Source organism: Artibeus jamaicensis, unplaced genomic scaffold (genome assembly GCF_021234435.1).
Source record: "Artibeus jamaicensis isolate MK-2021 breed Jamaican fruit bat unplaced genomic scaffold, CSHL_Jam_final contig_60, whole genome shotgun sequence".
Classification (NCBI taxonomy): Eukaryota; Metazoa; Chordata; class Mammalia; order Chiroptera; family Phyllostomidae; genus Artibeus; species Artibeus jamaicensis.
This window is the reverse complement of record NW_026521900.1, coordinates 10,281,985-10,305,660: the sequence shown is the minus strand read 5'-3', so window position 1 is coordinate 10,305,660 and position 23,676 is coordinate 10,281,985. Positions and strand designations below refer to the sequence as shown.

General features: G+C 37.6%; 1 protein-coding gene and 1 pseudogene across 2 annotated transcripts in view; both read left to right on the top strand.

The window, feature by feature from the left end:
* Positions 1-20,161, top strand: part of ZNF41 (zinc finger protein 41) — a 47,823-nt gene extending 27,662 nt beyond the window's left edge. For both annotated transcript variants that reach the window (XM_037160086.2, XM_053670641.1), the window contains exons 3-5: positions 9,664-9,790; positions 10,057-10,152; positions 14,298-20,161. In XM_037160086.2, the coding sequence (XP_037015981.2) occupies positions 9,664-9,790; positions 10,057-10,152; positions 14,298-16,345 (2,271 nt within the window). In that variant the 3' untranslated portion in view covers positions 16,346-20,161. The remainder of the gene's footprint in view (positions 1-9,663; positions 9,791-10,056; positions 10,153-14,297) is intronic.
* Positions 20,162-20,373: 212 nt separating this feature from the next.
* LOC119059321 (protein mago nashi homolog 2-like) lies at positions 20,374-21,823 on the top strand (annotated as a pseudogene).
* Positions 21,824-23,676: the final 1,853 nt, after the last annotated feature.

Here is a 23,676-nt window from a genome sequence, read left to right as displayed (position 1 = left end):
TTGTGCATCCCATACTGGGGACCTGGCCCACGACTCAGGCATGTGCTCCAACTGGGAATGGAACCAGCAATCCCCTGGTTCACAGCCTGCACTCAATTCACTGAGCTACACCAGTCAGGGTCGATAATATTAAACTTTAAAAATTTACTTTAGTTTTTATTATTTCATAATTTTACTATTTAACAATAAAAATGTTAGAATATGCAGGTAAGCAAATAGAAGAGAATAAAACATTATTCATAATTCCAGCATCACCCAAAACGAACTAGTGTTAACATTTAGCTATATTTTCTTTCAGTTGTTGTTTTATATTTGTATGTGCATGAGTGTGTGTATAGGGGTATAGTGTGGGGCTGTGAGTGTGCATACATACTGTATACATATATATTATATAGCTCAAGTTTGAAAATGGAACCATAGTATATGGTGCCTCCTTTTTAACTTGGTAGTTTAACATAATTTTCTAGGCAATAAATATTTTTCTTCATATACACATGATGCATGACATTATGTCTTTTGGATAAACTATAATTAATTTAACCAATCCATTATATGTACATTTAAAGTGTCAGGATCTTAGTTTTTTCATTAGATATCAGGGAGCAGGGAATGGGCACATATACCAAGGAACCAATAAAAATGTCCCCAGGAACAGGGAACAGCTGGTTGGATCAAGAAATAGTGGCTGAGGCTAGAAAACAAGCAGAATGTGTCAGTAAAAGAAAGGGGTGAGAAATAGCCACAGGGAACAGCTGGAGGGACCAGGGTGCACTTACTGGAGATGAAGGATAGCCAAGGGACCTTGAGGACAGGTAGGAGTGCAATAGAGGAGACAGAAGAAATGGGAAACATAAGTCAGAGGTCAGGGAGCAGCAGAGAGACCAAGAAACAGTTGTCAGAGCTGGAGAAGTGGTGATAGTGGTATGCAAAGGAGAGCATGAGGGTCCCAGAATGATTAGGGATCTCAGCATAGGAGGAGGGACCAGGAGATAAAGGAACTGAATAGCAGCCAGAGGGAGCCGGGACCATCCAGAGGGACGAAGAAGCAGAAGACTCAGTTAAATAGAAAAAGCAAAAAGGTTCGGTATGCTGGGTAAGAGCCTGCAGGACAAGCAACTTTGTGTGGTACTAGGGTCTAGAGAAAAATCTGGGGAGATGGGAAATGCAGAGACACCAGGGAACAAGAAATGGAAAGATGAATCTGGGAGTGAGTAGCTGCCAAACGAAGCAGGGACCAGCTGCTGAGGCTGTAGAACAGGTGGAGGAGCAGAGAAAGAAATGACCCATGGGACAGTTGGAGAGGCAGAGAAGGACCTCGAAGGCTGAGGAATAGCTGAAGGCACTAGGGGCCATATGGAACACAGAACAGCTTCTGAGATATAAGACCAGCCAGAGGGAACAGCAAAGGTGTGCTGGGTGTCCACCAGAGGTCCCAGACTAACTGGAAGCCTGAGGAATGGGAGACATGACCATTAAAACTGTCTTGTGTGTGGTAACACCCTGACTGACTAGACAACTCATAGAGGGACTAGAGAACACACAGAAGGCATAGTATTAGTTCTTGAAGCTAGTTAGCAACCAAAGGCCCCAGGCAGTGGGCACTGAAGCTAAGGACAGTTGTAGAATTCAGAAAGAGGCTGGCAATCAGTCAGATGTCCCCAGGATAGGGTGACAGTGGTGTCCTGGGATGGGAGACTTCCAGTGCTAAAATAGGGAAAATCCTGGGCAAACTGGGGCTGTTGGTCACCCTGACCAAGAAATAGAGTACCCAGCCAATAGTCAGGCATAATGTAAGTGATGCAGCAGAAAAAAGTACAGAATCCAGCTGTGGACAGACCACACAGAAATAATATAATTTTATGTTCAAGAGCCTAGGAGCCAACTGACCCACACTCCACAAAGTGTGGTCCATGGACCAGAAATAGCATCAGTTGAGAATGAATTAGCAATGTATTTCAGAACTGCTGAAGAAGCAAAAAAGAATCTAGACTAAAGAATAGTCAGAGAACTAAAATGGCAGTCAGTCTGTGTCTAGTAGGAGAAATGAGAAAATCTCATCAGGACCAGAGAACAGGCAAATGAATCCAATCTAAAGATGGTAGAGGAGTAAGTAAAAATTACACTAACCTCCTTCCAGGACCAATCTGGAATTACAACTATGGTACTTCATTTTGCCATGTTTAATGTTCACCCACATTTTGTATGCATTATATACAGGATTATTATACCCATGGTATGTAATCATTGTACCCATGTATAATGCACATCCTTATTTTTCCCTCAACATTTTGGGCAAAACAGTGCACATTATACATGGCAAAATACAGTAAATTGTAGCAAAATCATTTGGAATAAATAACTAAACAGTAGCTGGAGAGTAAGTAGCCTTATATCTATGAACAGACAGAAGAAATCACTTCACCACAATGTGACTGGTATGGAGTGTGGAGGAGACATGGGAAGGCTTTCTGTGCTCTCATGGGTGGCAGCTGAAGTGCCAGAGGGAAATTTCAGTGGCTGGGGGGTTCCCCCTGAGAAGTGTGGGGTCTAAGCCCCAAGCTAAGCTACCTATCCTACAATACCAGAGTTGGAAAGGAACCCAGATAACATCCAGCTGTGAAAAGTGGCAGGGTTTCTATCTTCCAGGGAGAGATGGCTAGAGACACAGAGAACCTCATAAAGGACCAACCCCCCCCCCCCCCCAAAATTTGTTTGCAGCCACTTATTCTGGGCTCCGGCAAAGGGAGGGCAAAGTAGACTAAAGACACTTGAGAAGAGTCTGGGGATTGTGGCTTTAGGAAGAAAACTGAGGGAACAACCACCAGGATCCCTGAGTCATCCCCCATGCTGCAGGAGCCATCTTGCTCAGGTAGAGCAGTTCTCTCCAAGCAGCATGAGCCTGAAGGGGAAGCAATAGCCCCACCTACGGAAATTACTCTGTTCTACCCTGTGTGCTTAAGCCTGATAGCTGATTATAGACTGACTACATTAACAACAGAAGGAAACAGCCACAAATTGTGGATCACTGGTAGTCTCGAACAGGTTGCCTAGGGCCAGTTTGGGACACCATCTGACATCACCAGGGGCAGATCCATACAGAGAGGATTGGGTAAACACTAGATTCGACTAAGATGAATTCCACTGCAGTCTTAATGATTTGCATTATTTTCTCTCCTGCATAGCTTTTTAACATTCGTTTCTTATCCTTCAAATCTGTGGCTATTAGGTTACTAGTTTTTATGTTATAGTTTATTTCAAATCTCATATTTTGCTCCTCCCTTGTCTTATACCCTTTTACCTTCTTCTTTCCTCTTCTTATTTTTGTTTTAAATTTTATTTTCTTTTTTGCTATGACTTATTTCCATTCCATACTCTTACTATTTCTACCCCCTCTGGCCTCTCAAAACCATTTTTCTTATCATTAGTATGCCATCTGCCGCCTTGCTCACCTCTGTCCTCCAGCCACCACCTTGCTCTGAGTCTTCTCTGCTCTGGCTGCACATCTCTGCCCCTCCTACCTGTCTGAATGAATGTTTCTTCTTAAACTCCTTGGTTGTTGGACTTCCATACAGTTCGATTTTCAGGCAGTTTTGATTATTTTTTGTTTTTAAATTGGTTGTTGTCCTTCTTTTGATTGTGTGAACAGTTGCTTAGGCTTTCTTTGACTTTCATGACACTGACAGTTTTGAAGAATGTCTCTCAATTTCAGTTTGTTTCTTGCTTCTGCATAATTAGATTTGTGTTATTCATTTTTGTCAGGAACATGACAGAAATGATGTTGTGGCCTTCTCAGTGCTTCATGTCCGAAGGCATTTAAATATTTTATTTATTTATTTTCAGAGAGAGGGGAAGGGAAGGAGAAAGAGAGGGAGAGATCAATGTGTGGTTGTCTCTCATGTGTCCCCCACTGGGAACTGGCCTGCAACCCAGGCATGTGCCCTGACTAGGAATTGAATCACGATCCTTTGCTGCACAGGCCCGTGCTCAATCCACTGAGCTACACCAGCCAGGATAAGAAGGCATTTAATATCAATTTATCCCTTATTGATATTAACTTTGATCACCTGGCTAAGATGCTATCTTCCAGATACTCTGAAGTTACTATCTTTCCCTTTGTAAATAATAACTATTTTGGGGGGAGATCCTTTTATACTATGTAAATAACCTATTTCTCATGATTTTGTCCACTGATTTTAACAGCCACTGATGATTTTTGCCTGCAACAATTAATAGTTGCTGTTTCCCTATGGTGTATGGAAAACATTCCTCACTTTGATGCTGAAAAAGGACAGTGATGTGTGTCCCAGGCACAGTGAGCACACTTTGATTTGCCACTTATCACTAGTAGGGAGTAGAGCTGCTTGTTCCTATAAGTGGAGAAATGACTGACTACAGGATTAGAACAGGAAGTGTACAAAATTATCTGGAGGAACTCAGCTCTGGATAGTAATGAGGTACTCAAAAGATGGGGGCATGTCAAAAGCACAGAGGAGTCAGGTTGAAGGAGTTCTCTGGCCAAATCTGGGACAATTTGAGTAGTAATATAAATAATGATAGTAATAGAGTATAACCTGCTGAGTAAAGTAGGAAGTCACCAGTCCACATGATAGGTAGGCAGGTGGGTGGGTAGGCAGATAGATAAGAAAGAAGTAAATGCTTCTTCTAATAGCATCCTGATCTTTCATAGTATGTCCACTAACTTCTCCAATCTTTCTGAAGATAATATTGTTAATTTGTTACAAACTTTTTATTTTGAAATAATTGTAAATTTATAGAAAGTTGCAAAGATGGTACAGAAAGTTCCCATGTAACACTTTGCCCAGTTTCCCCCAATGTTTACATCCTGCATCACTGGAGTATAGTATGGCAAACAGGAAACTGATATTGATACAGTGTGTGTAGTTCTCTGCCATTTTACACATGTGTAGATTCCTGTACAATAATCCAGATACAGAACTATTCCATCACCACATAGGTCTACTGGTGCATTGACATTTTACCAGTTAGAGTGAAATATAGAAAACTTACCTGCCTTTAAGTCCCTTTACCCTCACAGTTTGTAATAAAATTGTCTTAAATATTTCCTCTAAATACATGGAGATCCACATCAAACAATGTTAGACTTTTTGCTCTGAACTTCAGACATAATTTAGAACACTCAAGAGCAGAAGGAAATTCTGTTGTATTTACCCATATATTTGTTCTTTCCATTTTCTCTTTCCAATGTTCCAAGAGTCCTTTTATCATCTCCTTTCTGCTTAGAGAACTTCCTTTATCCTTTCTTTTAGGGTAGGTCTACTGGCAACACATTTTCTTAGTTGTCATTCATTGGGAAAGGTCTTGATTTCCCCTTCATTTCTTCTTTTCTCTTTTTAAATGCTTTTTAAATTTGTACTGATATTTTAGGGGGGAAGAGAGAGAAGGAGGAGCATTGATTTTGTTGTCTTACCACTCATGCATTCACTGGCTGCTTCTTGTATGTGCCCTGACCAGGGATTGAACCCACAACCTTGGTATATCAGGACAGTGCTCCAACCAACTGAGCCACCCAGCCAGAGCCATTTCTTCTTTTAATAAAAGCTTTACTGAGCCCTGGCTGGTGTGGCTCAGTGGACTGAGCACTGGCCTGTGAACCAAAGGGTTGCTGGTTCAATTCCCAGTCAGGGCACATGCCTGTGTTGTGGACCAGGTTCGCAGTAGAGGGTGTGTGAGAGGCAACCACACATTGATGTTTTTCTCCCTCTCTTCTTCCTTCCCTTCCCCTCTAAAAATAAATTAATTGATTAATTTAAAAATAAAGTAAAATAAGCTTTATTGAGATATAATTCACATGCCATATAATTTACCCAAAGTATGTGGTTCAATGTTTTTTTTGTATATTTATAAATACATGTAACCATTACTACAATCAGTTTTAGAGCATTTCCATTACCTCAAAAAGAAACCCTATACATATCCTTAGCCATTACTCCCCTTCCTTGTTTCCCCCCTCCCTACCTCTCCTAACACTATGTAACCACTACTCTCTGTCTCTATAGACTTCTATTCTGGATATTTTGCATGAATTGAATCATATAATATATGATCTTTGTGTATAGCTTCTTTCACTCAACATAATGTTTCAGTGTTCATTCATGTGTAGCATGTATGGGTATTTCATTCCTTTTTATGATTGTATAATATTCCATTGTACAGATATACCACCTTGTGTTTATCCATTCATCAGCCAATGTACATTTGGATTGTTTCCACCTTTTGGATATTATAAGTAATACTGTGATAAACATTTGTGTACAAGTTTTTATATGGACATATATTTTCATTTATCTTGAGTGGAATTGCTGGGCCAAATGATAATTCGTATTTAATCATTTGAGGAACTGCCAAACTTGTTTTTGAAAGTAGGTCCACCATTTTACATCCCACCAGCAATGTGTGAAGGTTCCAATTTCTCTACATCTTCATCAACACGTTATTATCTTTTTAACTCTAGTCATCCTAGTAGATGTGAGGTAGTATCCCAATGTAGCTTTGATTTGGATTTTCCTGATAATTGAGGATGTCAAGCATCTATTCATGTATTTGTTAACTATTACCTCTTTATTTCTGAAGGGTAATTTTTCTAGACACAGAATTCAAGGTTGACAGTTCTTTTCTTTCACACTTGAAAAATGTTGTGCCACTTCCTTCTCACCTCCATGGTTTTGATGAGCAATTCTCTGTTACTTTGTTTTTCCCCCCTGTAGGTAAGGTGTCATTTCTCTCTTGCTGATTTTAAGATTGTTTTCCGAGTTTAGATTTCTGAAGTTTGATTATAGTGTATCTCTGTGTAGATTTTTTTTGGTTTATTCTTATGGGGTTTGCTCAGCTTCTGGACTCTCTAAGTTGATATCACTTGTCAAATTTGAGAAATTTTAAGCCATAATTTCTTCAAATATTTTTTCAGCTCCATACTTCTCCTCTCCCTCTTGGGACTCTGATGACATGAATGCCAGATCTTTTGTTATAGTCTCATAGGCCCCTGAGACTGCTAATTTTTTCCCAGTTTTCTTTGTTATTCAAATTGGATCATTTGTGTTTTTCTATTGTTAAAATGTTTTTTTCCTTTGTCCTCTTTATTCTGCTATTGAGCTATTGAGCTCATCCACTGAATTTTAAATTTTTGGTTATTATATATTTTCGGTTCTAAAATTTCCATTCAGTTCTTTTTTATATCTTCTATTTTTTTGCTAAGACATTCTATTTTTGTATTATAATGCTACTTTAAAAATCTTGTCAGATAATTCTAATATCTGTGTCATCTTGATACTGGTGAAATCTATTGTCTCTTCTCATTAAAGTTGGGATTTTCCTGCTTCTTCATATGATACCTGATTTTTAATTATGTCCTGGATATCTTGGGAAGTATGAGACTCTGGATATTATTTAAATCTTGTGTTTAGCAGGCCTCTGCTGACTCTGTTCTACTAGAAAAGGAGAATCTCTTTCTTACTGCCAGGTGGAGGCAGAAGTTCAGGCATCTCAGAGGGGAATGAGCACCTTGTTGCTGCTGGATTGAGGTGGAAATCCAAGATCTTCTCTTAGCCTAACTGACACTATGGAGGAGAGGCCTTATTACCCCCAGGGAAGGATGAAATTCTGGGCTCCTTACTCAGCTTTTGCTGATGGGAATGGTGGTGGGGACCACAGTTTTCCTGTGATGCTTGGCTGGAATAGGGCAATTATTATCAAAAGTTTTCTTTCTTGTTGCATTTCCCCATTTCCTGGTCCTTTTGCTAGAGAGAGCAAGCTTTGAAGGGGTAGATTTTGTCTATGCCCATTGGCTTTCTGGATTTCCAGCCTTCTCAGCACCTAGTCCAGGATATACGGGACAACAAGAAAACACGGGAAAACCACTATTGTGTCATTTGACAGGTTCTGACATCCCTAGAGAGTTTACCTGCTCTCCAACTGACAGTCTTCTTCATTTCATTTTTAATATTTTAATTAATTTATTTATTTTTAGAGAGAGGGGAAGGGAAGAAGAAAGAGAGGGAGAGAAATATCAGTGTGCAGTTGCCTCTTGCCCTGGCCTGTGACCTGGCTCACAACCCAGGCATGTGCCCTGATTGGGAATCAAACTGGTGACACTTTGGTTCACAGGCTGACACTCAATCCACTGAGACACACTAGCCAGGGCTGACAGAGTCTTCTTATCTTTGTTTTACATATAATATCCAGGGCTTTCAGTTGTACTTAGCAAATTGGAGCAAGGGAGAATCATGTCTATTCCACTTTTATTCAATTGGCAATTTTTAACTTAATTTTTTAACAGTTAACACATTCATTTGGTTTTCTTCCCCAACACCTCAAGTCTCCTTAGTACAGAAAACTGATCCTGATTAGTTTGTAGGTGGGGTATATCTTTAGAGATTATGCAAATAAAAACAACAAAGAAAATATCTTTAACACTTTTCCACAAAGACAGTAGATACTGTTATATTAAGCACTGATTTTTAAAAAGTACTCTTTTTTTTTACCTTTTTTTCATGAAAGATTACACACATTTTAAGTAATGCTGCTGTAAATATTCTTGAACATGCCTCCTGCTGCATATGTACACATATTTAAATTGGGCATATTTCCATGAGTAGAATCACTGTGTCCTAGTGTATGCATGTCTTCAACATTACCAGATGAAGCCAAAATATTTTCCAATATGGTTGTATCAACTTACATGGCTATGGGTAATGTGAGAGTTCTCACTGCATCATATTCTCTTCATTATTTTGTATTTTTAGCCCTTTTCATTGAAGACATTCTGAGGGTTGTGCAGTGGTATCTCATTGTGGTTTGAATTTGAATTCTCTGGTTAAGTAAGGTTAAGCCCTTGTTGTGTGTCTATTGATGCTTCGAATTTCCTCTTTTGTAAAATGACCATTCAAATCCTTTGCCCACTTTTTACTAGGTGGACTCTTTTCTTTCTATTGGTTTGTGAGAGTTATTTATATCCTCTAAATAAGAGCCTTTGTCAGTAATATTTGTTGCAGTTATCTTCTCCTATTCTGTGGCTTTCCCTTTTTCCCTCTTATAATGCTATCTTTTAAATGAATAGAAGTTTTAAACTTTATTATAGACAGACTTATCAATCTTTTTCTTTATCGTTAATGTTTTTTGTATCCCATTTGAGAATTATTTTCCTAAACCAACATCATGAAGATATTTGTCTGTATTGTCTTTTAAAGTTTTTATTGTTTTGCCTTTCCCCCATACAATTCTTCTAAATGCCTTTTAGCACCCTTTGTGTCTTCCTGGGTCGCTGTTCAAGTCTTTAATTTTTTCTATATTTTATTCAACTCTATTGCCATTGCTTAGCACAGAATTGACCAGCAAATGTATTGTATCTTGTTCTTACATTAACCAGAGGACTTAAAGAGAACCCATTTTAATCCCCATTTTTGAAAAGACAAATGACTGAATGAATAAGTGAATGAATGTAGTGCACAATGAATGTCAAGATACTTCAATAAGTTTTTTTCTCAGAAAATAAAAATGCAAAACTAGGTACCGAGTGAAAACCCTATGATACATTATAGTAAAAAGCATTAAAAAGAACTTCCTATTTATCTTCCCATTATACTCCCCGCTCACCATGTTGTTTTGAACAGGATTGTATTGTTACAGGTCTCAGTATCATTCAAGGATGTGACTGTGGACTTCAGCAGGGAGGAGTGGCAACACCTGGACCCTGCTCAGAGGCGTCTATACCGGGATGTGACACTAGAGAACTATAGCCACCTGCTCTCAGTTGGTAAGCACAGCCACCTATGTGTCTATCAGGGGCTTCAGTGAGGCTATTTGCATTCTCAGCTGCTGAGTGTTCTGGGCCATTGCAAGTATGTGTTGATATTATTGTCCTTGATTTATCTGACACTTCAGTCCTTTTTCACCTCTGTGATTACTACTTAATTCCCAGTGAAATGTGATTACTTTTCTGAAGAGCAAATGGAATTGTCATTGAAAGGTCCCTGAAGTCCATTTAGCTAGACTCAATCTTGTATCATGTCCTGTTAACAGGGTACAAAGTTCCCAAACCTGAGGTCATCTTCAAGTTGGAGCAAGGAGAGGGACCGTGGACATTGGAGGGGGAAACCCCACATCAGAGCTGTTCAGGTGAGTGAGAGTAGCTCAGGCAGACAGGGGATATGGAAATAAATTTCACTTTTGTAGGAGACATTGGTACCTTCCAAAGGCTGTGAAGATAACTTGTCTTGGAAGCTGTAAACTTTTGTACTTGCTTGGGGGATACTTGACAGAAGACCCTTTGATACCTAAATGCCATCTCCAGCTATGACCCAACTATTGCCACATCTCTTCTGTTGGCTTTTTGACAAGAAAGCTGTCTCCAGTCCTGTACACTGAATTACATACATACCACCCTATTTAATCTAGCACCTTTTTATACTTCCTACTCCACCTCCATCCCCCTTATCTTAGATTCTTTCCTTGTACATTCAGATACGTTTACATTTCTTTCCTTTTATTCCAATTCCCCATATCCATTACTTATGCCTCCTCCTATGGGTACCTGGTCCAATGTATTTGATCTTTGAATTTGTATGGTATTTCTCTTAAAGCCTGAAGTATTGGTTTATGAGTATGTACTTTTAGTATATATAAATTATTTTCTGCAATATGTCTTAATTCTGTTCCTTTTTTTCACTTGTTATCTTGTCCTTTTGATGATAGCCTTTCTAACAGGTATGAGGTGATACCATTATGGTTTTGATTTCCCCGATGATCAGCGGTATTGGGCACCTTTCCATGAACCTGTTGTTCATCTGTATGTTTTCTTGGAAAACTTTCTATTCAGTTCCTCTGGCCTTTTTAAAATGAGTTGGATTGGAGGGGTGGTGTTCATTGGTTTGTTTTGTTATTGTGTTATGTGAGTTCTTTATATATTTTGAATATTAACCTTTTATCAGATGTATGATTTGCAAATATTTTCTCCCATCACATAGGTTACTCTTCATTTTGCTGATTGTTTTTTTGGCTTTACATTTTTAACATTTTCTTTATGTTTAGCACATTTATTGTCTTCATTGAATCTTACTGTATTCTGTGCTGTTTGTTGAGATGATACATTTTCACCCTGTGATCAGGTATCAATTTCCATGAAATGGCTCTTAATTATTTCAGCATATATGGCTCTTTCCTTTTTCTCTTCTTCCATCTCATGGGAATTTAGAGATAAAGCACAGGATTTTAGACTGTGATAACTGAGGCTTTTAACTCTGTTTTTACAAAGTTCCCAGACTTAAGACCTTGTTTCTATTGTATAATTCAGGGTCTGATCGGAAAAGAGAGACCACATACTAATTTGAACTGGGAAGTTTAACAGAAAGAATTATTAGCTATAACACGATTGAACTAACAAGGGTGGCTAGTAAAAGTAAACAGAACTCTAAAGAATAAAGAAATAGCAGGAATAAGGAATAGCCAGTACCTCTACCATTGTGATGCAGCACCCAAGCAAATGCTTCCCCTACTTCCAAGGGATGAGATCCAGACTTTGCTGTGAGGGCACAACTGTGGTTCACAGCATGACAGAAGAATTTCTGTGGTGCCATGCTGGCAGGAGTTGCTGGAAATCTTCCCTCTGGGATTTCAGAAAGGGGATCATGGGGAAGAGTCTTGCTGGAGGTATTACACTACCAATCATCTGAGCAGGGTGCCAAGGTAAACCACTGGGTGCTGCTGGCTGCAATACACTGTAGGGTCTGGGTGCTGGAGAAGTCACCCATTACAGACAGGAGCTGAGCTCTAAAGAAGCCACCCACTCTGCAAGACCAGGGTGCTGGGGAAGTTTCATGTGCATCATGAGCCAGATATTAGCAAATCTGCCCACACTGCTCTTGCTGAGAGTGTGTTAAGTGAGCCTACTAGAATGAGGAAGCAAAACCACTTCCCCCTGTGATGTCTCTCCATTACTTTCCACTGACCAAGCTTGTCATTGTGCCAGCTGACAAGGGAAAAGCATATGTAAAAAGACTCAGATCCATTTTTGTAGAGTGTACAAGGAAGCATAAATTTGGAGTTGAGAGGCAATAAATTGATAACTGGCACACTTATTCTTTAGTTTCCCAAAGTGAAGCATGGAAATTATTTAGTAAATTTAAACTTAAATTTATTGAATTTGGGGAGATAGAGGAGGATATTTTACTCTCTTTCAGAAGGATTGTTCAAGTGTCTGCTAGGAGGCATTCAAAGAACCGTAGAATATATTTGGAAAGGGAAGACAGATGCATGATATGTTAATGATTTCAGTCTTTGTGTATTAATATTTTCTGTTATAACACAAAACTATGCCAAATTGAGTATCAATGTGTATGTGCTATATTTCTTTATATATTCATAGCAGATACAACCTCCCCAGAAATTTACTGAAATTAGAAGTAATATCATGAGCAATCCATTTTGAATGTGCACAGAGGAGTAAAACAACAAGCTTAACATAAATGTTTATCCCCTCATATAATAATTCTGAAGTGAATGGGTTCATTCAACAAGTCAACCTTAATCCTGACATATCACTCATGGACCATGTTCCAAATCATTGTTCTGCCATCTCCTAGGACATTGTTGTCAATTGCATGGTTTATGTTGGGTCATTACGGCATTCAGTGGGGAGGGAAAGGAGGAATACAGAAAATTTGTCCCCTGTCTTAAGGCCTGACATGGAAGTTGCACATATCAATCACTTATGCTCACACTCCACTGGTGAGAACAAAGTGAAGATGGTCAGTGTAATGCCCAGTTACATTCTGTTACTATAAAATAAGAGGTAAATTGATTTTGATGGATGGCTTGAAGTTTCTGCAAGAGATAGCTTTCCTTCTATTATTTTATTCTCATTAAAAGCATATATTTCTGGGACCAAAAAAACCTCTTGCAGCTGGCTATAGAAGTGGAGCACAGATACCTATTTGCTGTTTCTCTATGTCAGGATGGCTGGTGTTGTAAGAGTTTTTCTTATATATATAAAAGAATTGATGTTTGATGCACATAATTTTATTGTTGATGCTCATAATGGTTCAGAGAGAAAAGTAAGAAGCAGAGAGATTAGTAAGGTTTTAGTGTTGATATGTAATAAAGACATATGGAGTCTGTCCGGAAAAAGTCCAGCCATTGTTAATGTAATGAGAACAGTTTGTGCAATATTGATGTAACCTGGCAGCCAAGGACAGTGGACTGGAATGCACATGTGTGAATAATGATGACTTCACTGTACTAGTCATTGGGGGGGGGTAAACACCATTGAGTGACAATGTGTACTCCGTGGCCATCACATTCAAAATGATAGAGCGAGTAGAGCAATGAGTCTGCATCAGATTTTGCTTCAAGCTTGAATATTCTTCTATGGAAACTAACAAGATGACCCAGAATGCCACAGATATGGGCAACTAGTGATTGGCAGCTTCATCACAACAACATGCCTGCTCATGGATCACGTCTTGTGCAGAGTTTTTTTTGCAAAACATCAAATCACCCAGGTGACTCAGCCCCACTACAGCCCAGATTTGGTGCTCTGTGAATTCTGGCTTTTCCTAAAACTAAAAGCACCTTTGAAAGGAAAGAGATTTCAGACTGTCAATGAGATTCAGGAAAATATGGTGGGGCAGCTTATGGCAACTGGGAGAACTGTATGAGGTCCCAAGGTGCCTACTTTGAAGGGGACTAAGGTGTCATTGTCCTATGTACAATATTTCTTGTGTCTTGTATCTTGTTCTATAAATGTCTATTTTTCATAGAACATAGCTGGATACCTTCTGGACAGACCTTGTATAATCTGAAATATTTCTTGCATGCCAGACTTCCCTTTAACAGACTTTAGTTTCTTCTTCTGGTTATTCTGTTCATTATCCAGACCTTCTACTAGTGGATATGGATTCCCAGGGTTCAAATCCCATCTCTCTCACTTATTTGGCTATTTGATCTTCAACAAGTTACATAACTTATCTGTGTTTGTTTTCTCATCTATAAAACATGATTGATAATGATAGCTACCTCTTAGAGTTTAGTGAAGATTAAATCAGTTGTTATGTGTAAAGCATTTGGAACAGTGCCCACTGCATCACAAATGTTATATAATTGTTTTGTATATAGTGCATGTTCTACAAGAATTTTATATTACTGCATTATCACTATTTTCATTATTGTCATATGGACTCTGTGTTCATCTTGTCTGAATTGTATGTACCCTCTATCCTCTGCTAATTATTCTTTGAGTCATTTTCATTTTCCCTTTTTCTTTTTAGATGAAGATGTTGGGCAAACCAAACAACAGAGAATTTCTGGAGAAGTTTTATTCCAGTGTGAGAAATTTGGTCAATCCATAGAAGATTCATTGTGTTCCATTTTAGAATTGTGGCAAGATAATGACCAGCCGGAGAGAGATCAAGAAAAGCAAAATAACCCTCTAAGTCATGTGAAAGTATTCATTAAAGAGAGGGGCTATGAATGTAAAAACTTTGAAAAACTAATTCATGTGAGTACCAAGATTGTTCCTTCAATTAAAAGACTCCATAACTATGACACATTTGGAAAGGGTTTGAAGCATACTTTAAACTTACATAATCATAATAAAAGCAATGCAACAATGAGCCTGGATAAGATTTTTGGAAATGGCAACAATTTTTCCCATAGCTCTTCCTGCACTAAGAATGACAATGCTAATACAGGAGCAAATGCTTGTGAACACAATCAGTGTGGAAAACATCTTGGCCACAAACAAGCTCTCACCCACCATCAGAAAATTCACACCAGGAGGAAACTTTGTGTATGTACTGAGTATGTGAAGAGCTTCACCCAGAAGTCAGATCTCTTTGCACATCAGAGAATTAATGCTGGAGAAAAATCTCATGAATGCAACAAAAGTGATACGGTCTTCACCCAGAAGCCCCAAACTGATGTAGCTCAGAGTGTTTATACAAGAGAAAAGTCCTATATATGTACTCATTGTAAGAAGGCCTTTACTCTCAAGTCAAACCTCACTACACATCAGAAAATTCATACTGGGCAGAAACCCTACAAATGCAGTGAATGTGAAAAAGCCTTTTTCCACAGATCTTATCTCTTTAGACATATGAGAATTCATACAGGAGAAAAACCTTATGAATGCAGTGAATGTGGAAGGGGCTTCTCCCAAAATTCAGACCTCAGTATTCATCAGAAAACTCACACTGGAGAGAAACTCTATGCATGCAGTGAGTGTGGGAAAGCCTTCACAAGAAAATCAGCACTCAGGATGCATCAGAGAATCCACACAGGAGAGAAACCCTACGTATGCACTGAATGTGGGAAGGCCTTCATCCAGAAATCACATTTCAATACACATCAGAGAATTCATACTGGAGAGAAGCCTTATGAATGCAGTGACTGTGGGAAGTCATTCACTAAGAAGTCACAACTCCATGTGCATCAAAGAATTCACACAGGAGAAAAGCCCTATATATGCACAGAATGTGGGAAGGTCTTTACTCATAGGACAAACCTCACTACTCATCAGAAAACTCATACTGGAGAGAAACCCCATATGTGTGCTGAATGTGGGAAGGCTTTCAGTGATCAGTCAAATCTCATTAAACATCAGAAAACTCATACTGGAGAGAAACCCTATAAATGCAATGGTTGCGGAAAAGCCTTCATATGGAAGTCACGCCTCAAAATACATCAGAAATCTCATATTGGAGAGAGACACTATGAATGTAATGAATGTGGGAAAGCCTTTATCCAGAAATCAACACTAAGTGTGCATCAGAGAATCCATACAGGAGAGAAACCCTATGTTTGTCCTGACTGTGGGAAGGCCTTCATCCAGAAATCACATTTCATTGCACATCATAGAATTCATACTGGAGAGAAGCCTTATGAATGCAGTGACTGTAGAAAATGCTTCACTAAGAAGTCACAACTCCGTGTGCATCAGAAAATTCACACAGGAGAGAAACCCAATATATGTACTGAATGTGGGAAAGCTTTCACTGACAGGTCAAATCTCATAACACACCAGAAAATCCATACTCGAGAGAAACCCTATAAATGCAGTGACTGTGGAAAAACCTTCACCTGGAAATCACGCCTCACCATCCATCAGAAATCTCATACTGGAGAGAGACACTATGGATGCAGTAAATGTGGGAAAGCTTTCATCCAGAAAGCAACACTAAGTATGCATCAGTTAATTCACACAGGAAAGAAACCCTATGCTTGTACAGAATGTCAGAAGGCCTTCACTGACAGATCAAATCTCATTAAACACCAGAAAACTCATAGTGAAGAAAAATTTTATAAAAGCAGTGACTGAAAAAACGCCTTCAGCTGGAAATTGTAGCTGTGTATGCATCAGATGGCTCATAGTGAAGAAGAGGAGTGCCTGATGCCACAATCATTGTGCGTGGGGAAATAGATGCAACAGACTGCATGTGAAGTGAACAGAATGCAAACAAAGCCAAGTATCCCCCAAAACCAAATAACTGCATCACCACAGTTGATACACAATTCTACATGTAGGGAGACTCTTTCAACAATAGTCCTGTTTGGTTTCATGACTCATGTAGGTGGGTCTCAAGCTCCTGCAAATAGTAGAAAAAGGGACCCCAGAAGATTATTTGTAATCTCATATGTTTCACTTTTTGAATAAAGGACTTTATAAATTCAGCATTGATTAGTTCTTCATACCCTGGAGTGAAAGGTATTCAATATTGGACAAAGTTTTTCAAATTTCTAGGGTTGGGAAAAACATTTTCATTGTCTAAATACTTGCAGGGCACAGAAGTCAAGGCAAAAACCTACTTCAGAATGCAGATCTGTGAGTAGAAGCCAGGAGTTTTTGTGATCATTGACATTTAGGACACAGAAAAGACTGCCATGAACTATTCTTTCTCTTCCCTTTGAGAAGTCACCATGGTATGCTTCTTAAAAATGTAATTTTAAAACTTAAAGTTAAGTCTGACTTTATGCATTGGCAAATTAAGCAAAGCTCTAGCTTATGTTACAAGAATACAGTTATTACATGTTGCACACATCTAAAGGTGGCAATTGTTCCCTCATTAATTCCATGATGTGGCAACAGGTTGATGATTCACACTCGAAAAAACCATGCATACCTTCTAACCCATACCCCAAAACCTACCATTTACATCAATTGCATGCCACAGACTTCTTATCTCTTTAGTGACTGACCTTGACCCATGAGACTCTGGACTTCCAGTCTCATCCACTGAAGCCTTTGCTTTCTTTTGAATTCTTGTTCGAAAAAGAATGAGTGAGAAATTGGGTTTTAATACATAAAGTTTTGCTTTTATTTTTCTACCAATTTGATTAACACATTCATTTTCTATATGCATATTAAGACTACTTTTGTGTGGATTGCTGTGGGATAGTCATTTTGCATTGTAGTTGGCTAGTTTAAGATATGATTAAGCTTATGATAGTTGAATAACTGGAAGACTTTTCTAGAAAGAGCATTGCTTTTTTTAAAGCACTGATATATAGATACTTTCTCATTTTCTCTTAAATGTTTTTAAACAATACTCATGAGAAAGGGAGTTTTATTTCTTAAATGCAATTTAATTTTACTAAAGTATAATGCATACAGAAAATACATATGTCATAAGCATACAGCTGAATGAATTCTCACAAACTGAAAATACTCAGATCAAGAAACAGAACATGACCAACACTCTAGAAGCAATCCCTTTGCTCCCTTCCAGGCCTTACTACTGCCTCCCTCCACAAAGGTAACCACTGTCCTGACTTTTTTTTTGTCCTTACTTTTAACAGCACAGATTGTTTTTCTGTTTTGTATTTTATATACATTAAGTCAAACAATTATAATTTATATTTTAGTGTTTATCTTCTTTCATTCACATTATGAATGTTAGGTTCATCTATATTGTTTAATATAGTTGTAGTTAATTCATTGTCATGTTATATTCTACTATGTGAATATGCTATAATATATTTATCCATCCTACTATTGATGGACATTTGGATTGTTTGCAGCTTGGGATTATTAGGAATAGTGCTGCTATAAATATATTAGTACCTATCTAATGGTGAACATATTTATGAATTTGTTAAGTAAATGCCAGGTCATAGAGTGTCCATATAATCTGCTTTAGTTTATAAAACTAGTTTTCCAAAGTGGCTGTGCCAACAGCAAATTATGAAGCAAATTCTAGTTACTCTAAACTTTATCAACACTTGTTATTTTCTATCTTTTTTACTTTAGCCATTATGGTGGCTATATAGTGATATCACAGTGTTGTTTAATATTTATTTCATTGTCCTCCAATCCCACCATAGTGTCTCTCCAAGACAGCTGACTGATATCTGAGTTCTGAGACCCCATCACAGTCCTCACATGTCTGTACCATTTTATATTCCACCTTCAATAAAAGCAATTAATAGGTTTAATTCTTTTTTAAAAAAATTTATTGTATTTTTTCTGTTACTGTTTGACCCCCGTATACCCTCCTCAGTTTAATTCTTCTCGCACACACAAAAGACCAAAACTAGATGGTTTAATTGGTTAATGGCATCAAACACTTGTGAGATAAATAATATCTATGTTCCACAAAATCTCTCAGAAAACAGGAGAGGGGAGTACTCCCCAATTCTATGAGGGCAGTATTACCCTAATACTTAAGCCATACAAACATATCACAGGAAAAGAAAACTAAAGACCATTATTCCTAATGAACATAGATGTAAAAATCTTCAATAAAATACTAGCAAACTGAATCCAGAAATATGTAAACATATATATCATGATCAACTGGGATTTATTCTAGTGATGCAAGGCTGCTTCAAAATTCAAAATCATGCAATATAATCTATCATATTAGCAGGCTAAAAAAGAAAAATTACATGATCTACAGGTTCAGTACAACTCTCTCCAATTTCCAACAAGTCTTTCTTGCCTAGAAATTTATAAGCTAATCCTAAAATTTATACAGACATAGAAAGGACCAAGAATAGCAAAAAGAAGTTTGCCAAAGAACAAACTGGGAGGAAATTCACTTCCTAATTTCAAAATTATTATAAAAGTAGAGTAATCAAGACAGTATGGTAATGGGATGGGGACAAAGAAATATTCTGTTAATGGAACAGAATAGAGAGTCCAGGAGCAAACCCTCATACTTATGGTAAAAATATTCTTTATAAAAGTGTTAAGGTAATTCAATGGAGAAAAACAGTCTTTTTAACATTTACTGAAAGAATAATTGGATATTCACACACAAAAAGATGAATTTAAATCTTGTTTAACACCATACTAAAAATGAACTCAGAATGGATCAAAGATGTAAATATAAAAGCTAAAATTATGAAAGTTTTAGCAGAAAACATAGGAGAAAAATCTCTGTGTCTTTGTATTAAGCAAGTAATTCTTAGAGAGTATACCATGAAGAAAAGAATGATAAATTGGACTTCATCAGAACAAAAAAGGTCTATACTTCAAAAGACACTATTAAGAAAGGGAAAAGACAAAACAGACTAGGAGAAAATATCTGTAAATCATGTATCTGACAAAGGACTTGTATTTAGAAAATATAAAGAATGCAATAATAAAAAAAGAAAAACAACCCAGTTTAAAAATGGGCAAAAGGCCCTGACTGGTTTGATTCCATTGGACAATATCCCACGAAAGGTCGCAGGTTCAATTCCCAGTTGGGGCACATGCATGGGTTGTGGGCCAGGTCCCTGGTTGGGGCATGTATGAGAGGCAACTGATTGTTGTTTCTCACACATTGATGTTTCTCTTCCTCTCTTTTCTAAAAAAATAAATAAATAATTTTTAAATGGGCAAAAGATTTCAAGAGACATTTGCAACCTAAGTACCCATCAGTAAATGAGTGGATCAAAAAACTGTGGTACATTTACACAATGGAATACCATGCAGCAGAAAGAAAGAAGGAGCTCCTATCGTTCGTGACAGCATGGATGGAACTGGAAAGCATTATGCTAACTGGAAAGCATTATGCTAAGTGAAATAAGCCAGGGGGCAAAAGACAAATATCATATTATCTCACTTATAAGTGGGACCTAATAAGCAAAACAAACAAGCAAGCAAAATACAACCAGAGACATTGAAATAACAATCTAAAAGTAACCAGAGAGGAGGGGGGAAGAGAGACAATGTGGGGGACCATCAAGGAACATGTATGAAAGACACATGGACAAAACCAAAGGGGGTGGGTTTGAGGGTGGGAGGCAGAGATGGGCAGGGTGGGGTGGCATGGTGGGGTGAAAAATGGAGACATTGTACTCAATAAAAAAAGAAGACATACAAATAAGTACATGAAATTTGCCCAACATCATTAGTTATAAGAGAAATTTTAATGAAAACCACAACGAAATACCACTTTTTTGTACAATACATATACTAAAATGGCTATAATAAAAGACAATCATAACAAATGTTGGTAAGGATATGTAGAATCAGGAACTTTTATACATTTCTGGTGTGAATGCATTAAAATGGTATAGCCACTTTGGAAAAGTCTGACAGTTTCTAAAAAGTTGATTATAAATTTACTGTAGGACCCAACAATGCCATTCCTATTATGTACCCAAAAGATATGTAATGTGGTCACACAAGCACTTCAATATTCATAAATGCATTATTTATATGAGGCAAAACATAGAGACAATCCCAATATCAATCAACTGGGGACTACATAAACAAAATGCAGTATATTTGGCAATAAAAAGGAATAAATACTAATTCAGGCATACCTGGTTTTATTGGGCTTCATAGGGGTTGTTTTTTTTTTTTTTACAAACTGAAGGTAAGATCAGCAGAAAGATTATGACTCACTTTTTTGCAATACTCACTTTATTACAGTAATCTAGAACTGAACCCACAGTATATCCAAGGTGTGCCTGTAAATACTACAACATGGGTGAACCTCGAAAGTATTATGCTAAGTGAAAGAAGCAAGACACAAAAGATCTAATATTGTATTTGTACATTGTATTTATAGGAAATGTCCAGAAAAGTAAAATCTATAGATATCAATAGATTAGCAGTTGTCTGGAGGTGGGAATGAGAACAGTCATTAACTAAATTAGTACAAGGGATATTATTGGGGTGATATAAATGTTATGGAATTTGATTGTGGCAATGGTTGCAACTGAGTAAATGTAATAAAGGCCATTGAGGTGATCCTTAAATCCATTCCTGTTTAAAGAAGTCTCTGCCATAACATCTGTTGCCACCTATAGCTAGAAGAAAGTGTCTTGGAGCCTGTTACATACTTAAGAATAAACTTTTGGATGTCACTGCCAGGCACCCAGTGGGACGTTGGCCAAGCCTTCAGCAGGCTTTCTGGGAACAAAAATGGTTATGGCCAGCAATTTCTACCTGTACTACTGTTTAGGGCACAAAGGCAAATTTGGACATGAGTTTCTAGAATTTGTGTTTTGGTGGAACAGAAGTTTAGACGTGGCCACAACAGCAATGACAAAAATGATTTGCTGATCAGAAAAGAGGAATATGTACAGAAGACTCATGTGAAGAGAATTACTGATGACAGTGAAATTACAAAAGAAGATGATGCTTTGTGGCCTCCCCTTGACAGGGTTGGCCAACAGAAGCTTGAAATTTGAATTGGAGATTAACACATTTCTTTTACTACATAAAAAAATAGGTGCTCTTATTGATGTAAATCAGTCAGAGGATTCTGAAGGCCTTTGAGTATTTTACTGTTTGGTGCAGGATATAAAATGTTTAGTTTTTAGTCTTAATGGAATACATTTCAAGATTAAACCAATCTAAGTTATATGTTTTTTAAAAGATTTTATTTATTTATTTTTAGAGAGCCGGGAAGGGAGGGAGAAAGAGAGGGAGAGAAACATCATGTGCAAGAGAGATACATCAATTGGTTGCCTCTGGTACACCCCTAACTGGGGACCTGGCCTGCAACCCAGGCATGTGCCCTGATGGGAATCAAGCCAGCAGTCCTTTGGTTTGCAGGCCAGCACTTGATCCACTGAGCCATACCAGCTAGGGCTAAGTTATATGTTATTTGAACTTTTAAAAATATTTAATTAAAGTTTGGGGAAGGGAGGGTTTATCTTTTACAATATTGCCATTTTTGTGAATGTGAAGCAAGCACAACGTTTTGTATGCAAATTGAAAATAAGAAAATATATAAACAACCCTGGCTGGTGTGGTTCAGTTGGTTTGAGCACTGTTCTATACACAGAAAGATTGGTGGTTCCATTCCCCATTCCTGGTCAGGACACATCCTGGGTTACATGCAAGAGGCAATCAATCGACGTTTTTTCTCTCACATAGATGTTTCTCTCTCTCTTTTTCTCTCTCTCTCCCTCCCTCCATCTCTCTTTCTCTCCCTGTCTCATCAATGGAAACATGTCCTCTTGTGAGTATTTTTAAAATTATATACACACACACAGGTTTAATGGTTATCTTCACTTGTGTCCAAGTGGGTTGGACAGTCCCCAAGCACATTAAATTCTGTAAATAAAAGCCACCTTTCATTGAAATTTTGCTCCAATGAAACTTACCAAAGCCTGAAAAAATATATTTAAAGATTTTTTTTAAAGAAAAAAGAACAGCCCTGACCAGTGTGGCTCAGTGGATTGGGCATCATTCCACAAAGCAAAAGGTCACTGTTTCAATTCCTGCTGAGGGCACATGCCTAGGTTGTGGGTTTGGTCCCCAGTCAGGGCATGTATGAGAGGCAGCTGATTGACTTTTCTCTCTCACATCAATGTTTCTCTCTCCCTTCCCCTATCTCTAAAAATAAACCAATAAAACCTTTACAAAATAAATAAAAATGAAAAATAATACTTTTGTTTTTTTAAAAAAATCATTGAAATGTACAATTTAAATATGGAATGTAAATTATACCTCAATAAAGTCTCTTTTTCAGTTATTTTTTACTATTCTAGGTCCTTGACACTTCCATATGAATTGCAGAATAAGTTTGTCCATTTCAACAACAAAAAAGCTACTATGATTTTTATTGGGATTGGTTTTTTAATCATTTTTATTTTCAATTACAGTTGTCATATATTATTGTATTGCTTTCAGGTGTACACCTCACTGATTAGACATTACATAACCTAAGTGATTATCCTGATAAGTCTCACACCCATCTGACAACATACATAATTATTAGACTATTATTGACTACTTTCCCTATGCTATATTTTACATGCCTATGACTTATTCTGTAACAACCAATTTGTATTTCATAATCCCTTCACCTTTTTTGCCCATCCCTCTAACCCCCTCCCATCTGGCAGCCATCAAAGTGTTCTCTATATCTATGATTCTGTTTCTGTACCACTTGTTCATTTATTTTGATTTTTTAGATTCAATTATTGATAAATATGTATATATTGCCATTTTGTTGTTCGTATTTTTTATCTTCTTCATGAAGAAGACCCTCTAACACAGGGGTATCCAACCCATGGCCCACAGGCTGCATGTGGCCCAGAATGGCTATGAATGCAGCCCAATGCAAAATCATAAACTTACTTAAACATTAATAGATTTTTTGTGATTATATGTCACAATGTCACATAAAATAAATATATGTACAATAATGTGTAAAATAAATGTATGTACAATGACATTTTATTAGATATGTACATTTTCTA